General features: G+C 36.1%; 1 protein-coding gene across 1 annotated transcript in view; it reads left to right on the forward strand.

The window, feature by feature from the left end:
* The window catches only part of LOC105813389 (PHD finger protein 20-like protein 1), a 28,438-nt gene extending 14,099 nt beyond the window's left edge, over positions 1-14,339 (forward strand). Inside the window, exons 2-8 of the mRNA XM_012648043.1 lie at positions 582-746; positions 4,519-4,700; positions 5,698-5,797; positions 7,356-7,551; positions 10,796-11,162; positions 12,424-12,589; positions 14,028-14,339. Of these exons, the coding sequence (XP_012503497.1) occupies positions 677-746; positions 4,519-4,700; positions 5,698-5,797; positions 7,356-7,551; positions 10,796-11,162; positions 12,424-12,589; positions 14,028-14,170 (1,224 nt within the window). The 5' untranslated portion in view covers positions 582-676 and the 3' untranslated portion in view covers positions 14,171-14,339. The remainder of the gene's footprint in view (positions 1-581; positions 747-4,518; positions 4,701-5,697; positions 5,798-7,355; positions 7,552-10,795; positions 11,163-12,423; positions 12,590-14,027) is intronic.

A 14,339-nucleotide genomic window follows, 5' to 3' on the forward strand; every position in this document is an offset into this window, starting at 1 on the left:
TTTCTAGAATCACACCTTCCCCTCACCACACTCCTACTTTCTGGTAAGCTGCATATGGCTTCTCCCCTTGTAGACATTGTAGAACTCATTTCAAGTGGAGAGGAACAGAACTTTGATAGATTTCTTCTAGGACTAGTTAATTTCCTTCAGAGTTTTTTTTTTTTTGCTCGAAGGATTTATTGATCAGATTTTCACTACAGTAATCAGTGTGCCAGAAATCAAGAAAACCTCTTTACAAATTGAAAAAAAGGTTAATTTACATCTTGTACATCTTAACTGCAGGCATAGTTGTGATAATAATGGAAAATAGTGTAGAAATAATCCTTTTTCACTTCTGGACTCCTTTGCAGGAGTTTACTGATATCAGTTAGAACCTGGTGGTTCCTACTGTGTATATTTATTTCCTAAGTGTTCTTGCTAAACCCAATTTGTAATAATCTAGCTGCTCATGGATGAGAAGAGAAAGTGGTGGCATGATTATTTTATGTATCCTGAAACATGACTTTCTCATTATTTTTATAGTGACCATTCTTGATTACCTGATACTTTATTAATATTTCTTTATGTATTTTATGTTGCAGACTATTCAGACTATGAAGACAGTTCCCTAGAATTTTTGGAAAGGTGCTCTTCCCCACTAACTCGATCTTCTGGGAGTTCTCTGGCTTCGCGAACCATGTTTATGGAGAAAACTACAACCTATCAGTACCCAAGGGCAATTCTGTCTGTTGATCTTAGTGGTGAAAGTACGTGTAACCATGTAATGGTTAAAACAAGATTTAAGATTCCTAAATACGGAACTGAGAGTAAAATGTACTTTGTTGAGTGCCTATTTATGCAGGGCACACAATTTAAAAAGTCGTTACATAAACTAATATGGAAAGTCTTAGTGTTAGAAATTTGAGCTACTTTTTAATTTATGTAAAGTAAAATTGGCTTTATACTTTATAGGGGAGGAGATGGTGGTAAGGAAACTAATATTAGTGTCTACTATATACTGATCTTTCTGTAGGTTTTAACATATATTTTCATATTATTTACTACCAACTTATAGAGTAGATACCATTATGCACATTTTACAGATAAACAAGCAGAGACTACTTACAGGTTATGTAAATTTATGAGATAGTTAGTGTTAGCATTAAAACTCTAACCAAGGTCTATCTTAACTCCAAAGATAATGCTTTTCTACTAAATAGTTATTATAGTCTTACAACTATACTTTGAATTCCTGGTCACAGATACATTTGTAAACCAGAGGTCTGAGAATGTGGTCAGGTCAATGATTTAGACTCAGGAACTAAGCAGTCTTAGGCAGGCAGAAGGCAATGTCAGGGGTGAAAAGAGCACAGGAGCTAGATTCTGTCCAAGTTTTCCTGCAGGTCCAGGCCTGACAGTGGAAGATGTTGAATACCTTACCTTCCTTCCCAAATTATAAGCAATACGAAGAGAGATTTTCCCGGCTCTAGATTTTAAAGGCAGTGGCCATGACTAAGAGTAGAGCTCTAACACAGGAGGGACCAGAGTCAGGGGATGAGGAATAAGGGGTAGGAGCCTTATGAATGAGAACATTTCCTGTCTGTTCCTTTCTTCCAAGTACCCTAGATAGTGGGTACTAGATTAAATGTTTGCTTTTGCACTGTTACTACCTGCTTTCTTCTAGGACTTACTCCTCTCTGGCTTTCTCTGAGGAAAGCATTTTCTTCCTTTTACTGTGAAATAAGGACACAACACTTGTGAGATTGTAATTTTTAAAAATTTGAGGTGGGAGAGGGGATTAAGGAAAAGTCACTGCCTCTCTTTTTCTGCAAACACAAGCTGCCCTTTTCCCCCGGCCCAGTGGTTCTTAACCCCAGGAGCACCTTACGGTCATTGCTGTGGGGCTTTTAAAATATACCAATCCTGGGTCTTACCACAGAGTGTAATTAAATGAAGTTTCTGGAAGGATCCTAGCAAGATACAGGTTCTGGGCGATTACATGTTGCAGCAGGTATTGAAAATCACGTAAGAATACCCATACTTCAAGCCATCAAGATCTGGAGATCATCTCTTGCCAGAGAGAGATGGAGCATAGAAGTTTGTATCTGGGCTGGTAGTGGTGCTGGAACAAGAACAATTGAGAAAGGGTGGAAGGAACACAGATGTGCACCCTCAGTTCTGCCTTGTGTCTGTCCTGCCCTCCGTATGATCGAGCACTGAGTTAGGAGAAAGGAAGGGAATGTTAATAAGGGCAGAGGTCTTAGGCCAGGGCTTCTTAAATGTTAACGTGTGTCAGAACCACCTGGAGAGTATGCTAAAACACATTTATATGCTGCCTTACCCTCAGAATTTCTGATTTCTAACAAGTTTCCAGGTGATAATAATGTTGCTGGTCTGAGAACCACACTTTGAAAATACTGTCTCAGGAAATAGCAATGATAGTTCTAGGAGTAGTGGTTCAAAGGAAGCAGGTGTTCATGTGGCCACTCATGTGGAACCATTGTCCAGCTGGCTGAGTATAAGAAACTTTTATTCACTTTTCTAATATAACTTCAATCCAATGACCCATTTGCTCAACTTTCAAAATTCAGCCAAGCATATCTTTAATGCTTGGGAGTTAGTTATTCAAACTGGATTTTCTGGGGAATATGTTAAATTTATATGCTAACACCTTAAAACCTGGTAATTTGGGCCATGCAAGTGTATGTGAGATATATACTAATTCCTTTCAGTGATACAGTTTTCAATCAAATTCATTATTAACTGTGTTATGATTGCCATCCATTTAATACCATGTATATGCTGCAACAGTGTTTGAAACTGTTTATCCATGTTCTACTCTGCCTTTTTGAAACATGAACTTGTATTTGAGAAAGCCAAGAAAAAATAATAATTTTGGATTTAAGCCAGCAAGATAATGAATGGATGAAATTTTCTCCTTTAGGTTGTTTTAAAACTAGTTATGTTGTTAATACTAGATTTTCCATATCTAATTGATTTACTTCTTGCTCCATGAATATTTTCAGGTATTTCTCTATCATTATCTCATTTCTACTGACCTTACTTCCTCCCAGATGTCCTAAGACCCCAAAGAGAAGAAAACATTTATTTATTTTTCTATAAAACATTAACATTAATAAATCAAAAACAAACATTCAAAAACATTGAGTCAGGGAAAAAATAAGATTAGAAACTGATAAAAAAAAAAAAAGCTCATATGAAATATTTAAAGTATACATAGCATGAATTTTTTAGTTTGAATCCACCCAACGTCTATCTGGCCTGATTAAGTCTGAAAAGAAAAATTTCTCTCTGTTGACTTCCTTCTTATCTCTGCCACAAACAGTCTGTAGTGGCTACTGTATGTATCAGATCTCATTGTAAACCCTGGGGATGTAGCAGTCAGCAATGCAAAGTGCTTGCTCTCATGGATTCTGACATTGTAGAAAGGGGAGATAGAAGCAGGTGAAAGGATAACTCAGAATGTAGGGTCTAGGATGGTGAGGTGGGAAGGTGACTCCTCCATCCTTGTGGTACTCCACTCAGCAGCTTCCATTCAAGGAGCTGGCAGGAACACTGGTCTTCTACCATGTGTCCCATGACGACTCAGTTTTCCTAACATCTCTCCATCCAAACTACTACAAAACCTTCTTTAGTGTTCTATCATTTCTTTCTATTTGTGATAAATAAAGATTCCTTTATATTCATCTCAATTTATTTTCTAATAGACCAAGCAAAATGGTAGGCTTTGGCATTGACACTGTGATAAACACAAACCTAAAACCTGGCATTTAAGTAAGTTGTATGTAGTAGTCATCCATATAATCCAGTTTGTAGAATATGCATAATTTTTAAAGATTTTTATCAAAATAAAGTTAATATATTTAAAAAATTTCTTGGGGATTCATAGTCCAATTTTAAGAAATATTGGTGAAGTGATTAAGAACACAGTCTTGAGAATCAAGCAGTCCTGGTAATTAGCTTTACCACTCTCTGGCTGCATTCTTCAAGCAAGTTTTATCTGATATTTAAGGGTGCTTAGTATAGTACCTGGTGCATATCAAATGCAGTAGTAGTTGATGCTACTGGTACTGTTATTAATAGTATTGATATTAGACCCTAGGCAAGCTGCGTAATCTCTCTGAAGTTGTTTATACTACAAATAATAAAACCTATAAAACCATCCAGAGTTTTAACGAGAACCAAAGGGATAAAGTTTGTGAAAGTATATGGAAACTATGCAAGTTTAACTTATGAATATCAACTTTAGCCGTAACTTCTATAAGCATGAAGACTACGGGATACTTTGAGTTACTTATAATAGTATATACATTGAGATGTAAAGCAGTCATAATTACCTAAGCTTCAAAAATCATTTTTTTCTGTGACCATAGACAAGTACAATATTCTATTCCCATTTGTTTGCCCCTTTTCTAAATGCTTAATAGCTTAAAATCACATCCCTTACCTCCTTTCTTTCTGAAAAATGACATAAAAATAGAAAAAATGTGCTTAGTATATTTTTTATGTATATTCTAGACTTATCAGATGTGGATTTCCTCGATGATTCTTCAACGGAGAGTTTGCTTCTGAGTGGGGACGAATACAATCAGGACTTTGATTCAACCAATTTTGAGGAATCTCAAGATGAAGATGATGCTCTTAATGAAATTGTGCGATGTATTTGTGAAATGGATGAGGAGAATGGCTTCATGATTCAGGTAATTGATTAACCTCTCTTCCCTACAGTAATGAATTATTTCAGGTGCTCAGCAAGTGCATCAGAGTGTTTTCTCTTTTTACTAACCATCTTACCGAAGACTGAGGTTTCTAACTTGTGTTTAAAATACCAGTAGTGATGATGAGGAGATCCTCTCATCAAGCGAAGTAGACAATGTTCTTATTTTAGGGTTGCTCTCCCTTTACTGGGGTGTTTAGTTTGAGGCCTTCAAGCTGAAACACTTTTTAAGAGCCATCAGGGTGGGTAAGCCTCCACATTGAAGGGTAGGCCACAGCAACCTTCTCTTACTGTTCTGGATCCAGGTTGCTTAATAATTGACAGTATATAGTCAGCCTTTGGTGGGCAGAAATTGAAACATAAAAGTTACCAATATTTTCAAGAAAGAAAGGAAAACTGTTGGAAGGGTTAACAGCCTCTCCCTGTAGGAAGGATATCTTTAAGAAAAAGGAAACATATCCCATATTTTGTGGTGACATATGAAAGATTTGGAGACATTAGTTATGGGAATGAAGAAAGTGTAATCTCCTTTTTCTCTCCCTTTTTTTTAGTGGTTTTCTAAAATAAGGGATATACAAATTTATAGCTTCCTCACACAAGTAGTACTTTAAGAGATCATTGCTATAGGCACTGCTTACAAACTTGCTTTTTTCCTGCATTTTAATCAGCTACTTTTTAGAGTTTTAAGGATGTGATTATCTAAAAACCAATGGGAAATACATAAGGGAAATTATGATTTTTTAAACAATTTAAATAATTCATCAAAGCACATTTTAAATAGGTGCAAGAAAAGAAAGTGTTTGAAATAGTTGAACATTTCAAAGGCAAAGGTCATCTCAAATCAGGACTTGCTTTTATTATGTTGACTAAGAATTCACAGGTAGTGGCAACAAGAAACCAAGCTTGCTAATTCAAAGGAAGAGCATGTGTCCTTATTTCTGCTGAGTGACAGGTGACTCCAGTGCTCCTGTTTCCCACAGTGTGAGGAGTGCCTGTGCTGGCAGCACAGCGTGTGCATGGGGCTGCTGGAGGAGAGCATTCCAGAGCAGTACATCTGCTACATCTGCCGTGACCCACCGGGTAAGACTTTCTGCACTGTGCTGATCTCACAGTGCCTACATGTCTTCTCACGGATTCCTGAGTGTATCTGCTGTGTAAAACGCCTGCACTGTAAGGCCTCCCTTAATGTCATTGGTAGGTTCTGAAAACTGCAACTTTAAGCAAAATGACTATACTGTATGCCATAGGAATTTAGCTCTTGTTTACGTCAGTTAGCCTGTGGTAAAATTGGTTTCATTATCAAGTACATTGTTTCACTTGAAGTCACAGTTTCCAAAAACGTATTGATGACACTGAGGACTGAGGACTTACTATACTTCTTGATCAATTAGACTCTGCTTCCATATTAAAATTTTAGTATATTTTTGCACTTTAATAGTTTAATTTTCCATATTAATTACTTAGAGAAATACATTAGCATAAATTTATTAACAAAATTCATACTTTACTGAAGGGAAAGAGGTATGGATTTTTCCTGGAGGAGAATTAGCCTCTGTCTGCTCATATGTATCAATTTCTAGCTAGGCTTATTTGTGACAATTTGAGTGGCTTGCCATTCTGAACTTGCACTCCTCCTGACCTGGTAGTGCTGCATAGCCAACTCTGCACAGCCAACTCACTGTGGAGCAGATGGGGTCTCAGATCACCACCTGTGATCCCTTTAACACTGAGGATGTGGCAGACTGAGATGAAACCTGTGCCTTCTGTGCTTTCTACGTAGTGCCTTCCTCTATGCTAGAGGGTCTTCAACTAGCATGTTCTGCATATTGAATATAACTTCAGTCTCCAAGGCAGGAAATAACTAGGTATTCTCAAATAAAAGGCAAGTTGAATTGGTCCCATGTCTATTGAAAAAAAGAAAAGAAAAAAGTCGCAGTAAGAAGCAGGAGAATTTTTCAGACCCTTATGAATATAGACATTTGTTATTCATTGGATTCATTCAGTAGCAAATGTAGACATTTGTTATTCATTCAGCAGCATTTATTGGATGCCTTCTGCTTTCCAAACATCAGTGAGGTGATTAATTCAAACCATGCCTTCAGCTATCTCATAGTATAGTAGGGGACACAGATACATAAGCATCTAATTGTAATAGGATCTAATTTGTGTTAACATTGAGGAGATAGGATTATATAGAATTCTGTGAAATCACAGACATGGGGGAGGGAGTCCATATTCACTCAACTAGAACCTTTTTTTCACCTAGTTCAAAACAAAGGCTAATGAGGGATAGAAGATCCCCTGTCTAGTTTTTATCAGCCTTTTAACCCTTTTTTAGAGGACCTATGGCTGCTACATAAAAATTGAAAGCAATACACTCAAAGTTTCCTTTGGAAGTGTCATCTGCCACTGACTGCATCCTTAATGGGGTTTCTTCTCCTTGATGCGCGGGAACACTGAAGGTGCAGAGGAGCTCTTTCTGCAACAGCTCCTCAGTACTCTGTCTTACTCTTCTTTTGAATCTGCTCTTAGTGCTTGAGAGCTTGCTTTGCTTAATGAGTTACATTAGTAGGGTAGCAGTGAAGGGAAATCTGATAAGTGGAATCCTTTGTGACTTTAATGTCAACTTCATCTACAGGTCAGAGGTGGAGTGCAAAATATCGTTATGATAAGGATTGGTTGAATAATGGGAGAATGTGCGGGTTATCATTTTTAAAAGAAAATTATTCTCATCTCAATGCCAAAAAGATAGTTTCCACACACCATCTGCTTGCTGATGTCTATGGTGTTACAGAAGTACTACACGGGTTACAGCTGAAGATCGGAATACTAAAGTAAGTGAAGGGTGGCAAAGGGAGGGTCACACTTCAATACACATTTTCATTAAAACCAATATTCTCGGCCCTTTCAAGGTCCAGAGCAGCAGTTTGGAAGAGAGAACAGGTTTTGAATAAAGTTTCATTTTTAAAAGTAAAGAAAGATTGATAACCTTTTGGACAACTAGCTGCTTCCTGCCTATTGTCCTAGAATAGATAAGCGTGATTAAAGGTAGATACAGCATCTAGTATTTCAACAAATTTTAGTCTCACCATGTGCTCACCATGTGCACAAAATTAAGTGCCCATGCTTGGTGAACCCTATATGTTGTGCCCTCCTTTAGGAATGCTGTCAAGATGAAAGAGATTCTAGGCAGATGAGTATATTTTTCAGTTACCTTAAGATTGATTTAGAAGGCATGAAAGGAGGTGAAAATCATGGAATCCACCTCTCTGCTCTGCACCAAATAGTAATAAATATGTTTTAGTCATCCCATACAATTTTTCCTTAAAAAAAAAAAAAAAAAGTTGGAGCCTCCCTAAACAACATAGCAGAATATTCTTGAAGTCCTTGTTTCAGTGCTTTCTAATGCCTGACTGGAATTTTTCTTTGAAAGAACAAACAAACAAACAAACAAAAACTCTATATTTTATATAAAAACAGGATGATTCACTGGTTCTTCACGAGATTTTCTTCATTTGGATGCGCTTGCCTTGGCCAGAAACTTGCCCCTTCCCTCCTTCCACCCCATCGCTGGGTCTCCTACATCCTATCCATTGTAATCTCTAAACATTGTTCCGTCTGCTCCTCTTCCTCCTCACTAGTACTGTCTCAGCCAGGCTGTTACAGTTCACATGAATGGTTGCCATACCTTTCACTTCTCTGTGGCTCCAGTCTTGTTCTCTTTCAGTTCATCCTTTGTACTGCTGCCAGCATGATCTTCGTAAGAGATAAATATAAGCTTGTCTCCTTCCAGCTTAATGTATCATAGTGTCTTCCTGGTGCCCAGTGGACAAAGTCTGAGTCCTACCATGACACATATTCTATCATTTGTTGCCACATCTTCCCTCTCCTAAAATTTTCCCCCCAAATGTTCCAGCTATACCAAATCATAATCCCTGAATTAAGCAAGCTTTTCCATAGCTCCAGGCCTTTACTCATACCCAAAATAGCCTCTGCCACTAGTTCTCCTAGCAGATGCCTTTTCATGATTACCTGCTCAGTCAATTAGTGTTGACTATGCCCTCCTTGGCAAACTTCACGCATACTTAATTTTTCGTATGTGTTTCCCCTTGCTAAAGCATGGTTCCTTTAAAGTAGGGCTTGTTTCTTACTCGTCGTTTTGTCCCTAGTTGGTAGTATACAGGTGAGTACTCAGTAACTATTTGTTAAATAAAATTTGCTTCAGTTGTATGTCATAAACCTGAATCTGTATTTCTTTATGAAAAGGCTGCGTAAATGCTAAGACTTAAAGGAGGGTCTAATTTATTAGACCTTTTTTTAAAACCTGATTTTCCTTCTTGGTATCAATATGAGTTTATCTACAATCATAATTTTGCCAAGTATTTTAATTGGGCCATTTCTGCCTTATATGCCTATAGGTCCTCTTTATGTTAATATTTCAATATTATTTGCTGTTATTTACTGTTTATTACAAGTCTATTACATACCAGAAATTGGTGCTTTTATGTGATATTTGGTCCTTACAATAAGCCTGAAAATAAGCCTGATCGCACCTCATTTTATAGATGGGTAGTCAAAGACAGTGGTTATGTAACTTATCCAAGTTCCTCAGTGGCACAGCAGGATTCATTCAGCCTTTTGGACTATTGGCTCCAAAGCCAACTTTCTTTCTACTATGCCTTATACTGATTCAGAATTTTAGTATTTTCTGGATATTAAATTATTAGGGATACAAAAGATAAAATGTATAATATCAGAAGCAATACTTGGGTATTATTAGAGGAAAGCTTATTTGACTACTAGTGTTTATCTAGTTTGGAAATTATTAATTTGTAAACATTGAGTTTTTTGAAAGATTTATGTCTCTCAAATGTCCTTCTTTCACTTCAGCTCTAATGATTGGATTCTTGTTTTACTTACTGCAGAACTTTAATTACTGACTGTACAATATCGTGCTCACATGTTTAGTGAGGATGGGGTAAATAAGCATTATTATAGACCATTGGTGGGGTTATAATTAGTATAGTCCCTTTAGAGGCCACTTGGGCAGTACCTATCAAAGTAAAAATGTGCATATATTATCCAGCAATTCCATGTCTAGAAAGTTATCTGAAATATTCTGACTCATGTGCAAAGATACAGACACATCTATCAGTGGTAAATTGGTTAGCTAGACTAGACTGGTACATTAGTACTATTCAGCCACTAGAGTAAGAGTAAGAGCAATCTGTATGTACTGATGTGGCAAGATGCCCATAGCATGTTATGTATAAAAAAGGCAAATTTTATTGAGTCCCAGTTGTGTAAAAAGAAAAAGCATATGCTTATCCATTTAAAAAATAATTTTATGTGTATGGAAAACATCTGGAAGATTATGCCTCATTTACAATTGTCATGGGAGAGGAGATTTTTACTATATATACATTTGTAGTCAGGATTTTTTTTTTTTGTCATTAGCAATTATCACTCTGAATAAAAGTTTTAAAATATGCCCACATAAAAGTTTTTCATATTGTACAATGAAAAAACTATAATGAAAAATCAGTAGAAAAAGAAATGTATATGTCAAATGATGTGAACTGTCAACAGACTTAAATTCATTATTGCTTTTCTGGATATTATTTTTTTTTTAATTGAGAAAATTCAAGTTTTGGATGAAATCCTGGAACGAATTAACCCTGCAGACCCCAAGCTCTGGGCTCTGCTGGCTACCACCATCAGCCCCCCAGTCTGTGGAAAAATTGTCTTCCATGAAACTGGGGGTCTGCACAGGAGCAGGTGAGCAGCAGGAGAGCGAGTGAGGTTTCATCTGTATTTATAGCTGCTCCCCATCATTCACATCACTGCCTGAGCTCTGCCCCCACCCCCGATGCCTGTCAGTGAAATACTGTCTTCTATGAAACCAGTCCCTGGTGCCAAAAAGATTGGGGACTGCTGAGTTAACCTAATGAATACCTTTGCTTTTGTCTTGAGTCCCTGACCTCCTCCTAACCTGGCTTTGAAATTTATTGTGGTATTCAACTTGTTAATAGATTTTTCTTTTTTTATGAACTGCTGTTTCTGTAACTTTGTTTTAAGGAATAAACATCATCCTGACCTTCATCTCTGGGCTTGTTCTGGGAAGCGAAAAGACCAAGATCAAGTAATAGCTGGGGTAGAGAAAAAAATAACACTGCAAGACACAGTTAATCTAGAAGAAAAGAAATACGTACAGAACAACCATAAAGAACCACCTCGTTTGCCCCTAAAAACAGAAGGAACTTATATAACAAGTGAGCACAGCTATCAAAAGCCACAAAGTTTTGGTCAGGACTGCAAATCTCTTGCAGACCCTGGGAGCTCAGACGATGATGATGTTAGTAGTTTTGAAGAAGAACAAGAATTCCAAATGGGAGATAAAAATCGTTCACAATACTCAGCAAAAGAACGTGGAATGCCTGAAAAGGTAAAACTGGTTCATTTGTGTTTGTCTCAAAAATATGATAGAACAACAAAGAAAAATTGTGTAAAATAAAACATACTGAATTCCCAGGTTTTACTTATATTTACAAGTTCACAAATACCTTGTTAAGGTTAAGGACATTTTTTGTTTTCTCTACAGAAAAACACTGGCCATTTGAACATTTTATTATCCCCTAATTCAGAATTTCAGTAATTTCAATAAACTGTTACCCTAACAAATGTTTAAATTTTATAAGCACACTTAAATGCCTCCAAAAACTAATGAGCCACATTGTATTTCAAATGAAAATGTCTGTGTGTGAGAACATAAAGCACATATGGGTGTAATAATTTGCCCTCCTTTTTTATTTGTGTTAGATGAAAGGTGGCATTCTGTCTTTTTTAAAATTTTAGCGTATTTGTAAATGCACAGCGATCCCATTATGCAGTGCAGTAAGCTGAATTCTTAAGATCTATGTACATTGCACATCTGTAAACTTATTTCCTATTCGGTGGGATTATCTTAGAGGTGTCGTGCCTTCATTTTTTATTGATTTCCAATTAGTAAGGCCACTTTGAAATTAGTTTTTTATTTTTCTGGCTATCAGGTAATCACTGTAAATATTAATAAGTACTTAACTAAATTTGGAAAACTTATATTTTATAAAATTTGTGGTAAATTATTTTGTCAAATTAGTATCCCTCATGGGAAATGTTATCTTGGGCAAATCTAAGTTGAGATTCTGTGTGTATATTAAACTGTTTGCTGTTTTGAAGTTTTTGAAAGATTTTTTTGCCTTTTCCTCATCTCATTGATTTAACTGAAACAGTAAAGACCAATCTGTAGTTAGACTTTATACTGGTCTTTGACACCTTTCTCAATTTTTTCCATTATTACTTTGCCCTCACTCCACTTATGTCACCAGTTGAGATTAATTGAGGAAGCGGCCATTATAAATTAGCTGGGCATTTTAGTTACAGAATAGAATTAGTGACTTCATTTATTTAGCACATTTTATTGAAGCCTTCTTCCCTCTGTAGCACTATGCTAGGCATAGTAGAGAGATGGAGAGAGATGGAAATCGTGGGCCTATCTGTTCTTAAGGACCACCAAGTGGAATTTGATTATGTACCTTTAAGATATACCAGGGGTCAGATTGGATTTCACCAGACACTGTGGGTGACGAGGTGTTTAATGTATCTTTCCTTTATGACATTGCATTTCATCCATTTCTTTATGTTTATTTTCCAATGGTCCTTTGGAGAAGAATCCAGCTGAAGGGAATACAGTATTTGTTTATAATGATAAAAAGGGCACTGAAGACCCAGGAGACTCACATCTTCAGTGGCAGCTCAATCTCCTCACACACATAGAAAATGTGCAGAATGAAGTTACCAGCAGGATGGACCTAATAGAAAAAGAAGTTGATGGTAATTTAAGCAAGAACTAAAATACGGTTACTATAGTATGTTGATTATTATTATGAAGAAATTATTTAAATTTTTTTAAATTGTGGAGTGAAAACTACAGATGCTCTCCATATTGCTGAAGCTTTATTGTTCACTTTACATTGTATTTAACACATATAGGGCCTTTTAGGCTCAAAACAATATGACAGGGTATGATCTTAAGTTTTTGTTTTTTTTTTTCCAAGATGGATATTTATTAAATACTGCCCATCTGCCAGGATCAAGTTAGAACATTTATGGAATATTTATTAGTTTTATTGAACTCTGCTTTCTTTGGAAGTCAGCATAAGAAGTTTAAGCATATTTGAAATAGGAAGGGAAAAACATTTTGAATGTTTATTTTTACTTTGGTTAGTATTTGTTGAGTGAAATTAATAAAAAAAAAAAACTTTTACGAGGTTAAGTAGGTAAACCTTAACATTACATACAAATTTTCAAATGGTTTTCTCTTTTATTTTTAAATTTTATCATGACACAGGAGCCCTGAAGAGTAGGCAGGAAAGATATTATCCCTATCTTATATTTGAGAAACTAGAGTAACTTAGATTACCTGATTCCTAATTCAGTGTTCTTCCTATGCTTTTTCACTACTTTTTCCTCCTAACCTCATAGGTTGTATTCTGCATCCCCAAACATGCTTTTTTTTTAATTTTGCAAAAGCATGTGATACTTCTCCACTACACTAAGTTACAGTACCTACTACTTTTTTTTCCCCTTGAGAAAAGAAGAAATGGAAACCCGTTTCAGAAGTATCTTCCATTTAGTTGTAAGTCAACTGTAGAGTTTAATGTTTTAAGTAGATTTTTGAAGAAAAGAAAATGCAGCTTAACACTATCCTATATTATAGAGGTAAATTTCCAAAGAAAACATTAATAAAAAGTATAGAGGTAATTAACTGCATTTTGCCTAGAATTTTAATGCACTTGCATGTTTTTAAAAAAGCAATGATAAAATAGTGGAACTGAAAAGAATGCTGAGAATTGCTACTTCCTTTCCTTTGTTAAAAATAACTTCTAGATTTTTTTTAACAAATGTATAGAGTAGGTAAGTTTTGTTTTAAATGAAATGGAAATAATTTAAGTCTAAATTAATAGAAAGCTTGAGCAGGCACAGGGAATAGTTGTTTCCTGTTCTGGAAGACAGTAAAAGGAGACATTCAAAATGAAGTTAGTTTATATATATATATGGAAAAATATCCTAAATGACAGATAAAGTGGGACTAGAACTTGTGGAGTAGGATGTGCCGGATGCTACCCCTCTCAGAAATGGCTTGAGTATGTTGGCTTTCTAAAAACAGAGAAGTGAACTCTTCTCTCCATCACTGTTCCAACCTCTAATTACGCCATTTTCTGTTTTTCCAGTTGCCATTTAAATTTGTTTGTTCTCTTCTCTTTTTTAGTTCTGGAAAGCTGGCTTGATTTCACAGGAGAGTTGGAGCCACCAGATCCTCTTGCAAGACTGCCCCAACTTAAACGCCATATAAAACAGCTCCTGATTGACATGGGCAAAGTACAACAGATAGCAACTCTTTGCTCTGTATGACAACAGTGAACACTTAATGCAAAGAACGTGGCTTTCTTCAGTCAAATCGTTTTTATTATCCACGTGACTGCTAAGTGGATAATTACAAAACTTAGTAGTGTCTGGTCATTTACTGATTTGTGACATCAGTAGGATGGCACCTTGGAAGGGAAAATGAAGAACAACTTTA

This window comes from Propithecus coquereli, unplaced genomic scaffold (genome assembly GCF_000956105.1).
Source record: "Propithecus coquereli isolate 6110/MARCELLA unplaced genomic scaffold, Pcoq_1.0 Scaffold28, whole genome shotgun sequence".
Classification (NCBI taxonomy): domain Eukaryota; kingdom Metazoa; phylum Chordata; class Mammalia; order Primates; family Indriidae; genus Propithecus; species Propithecus coquereli.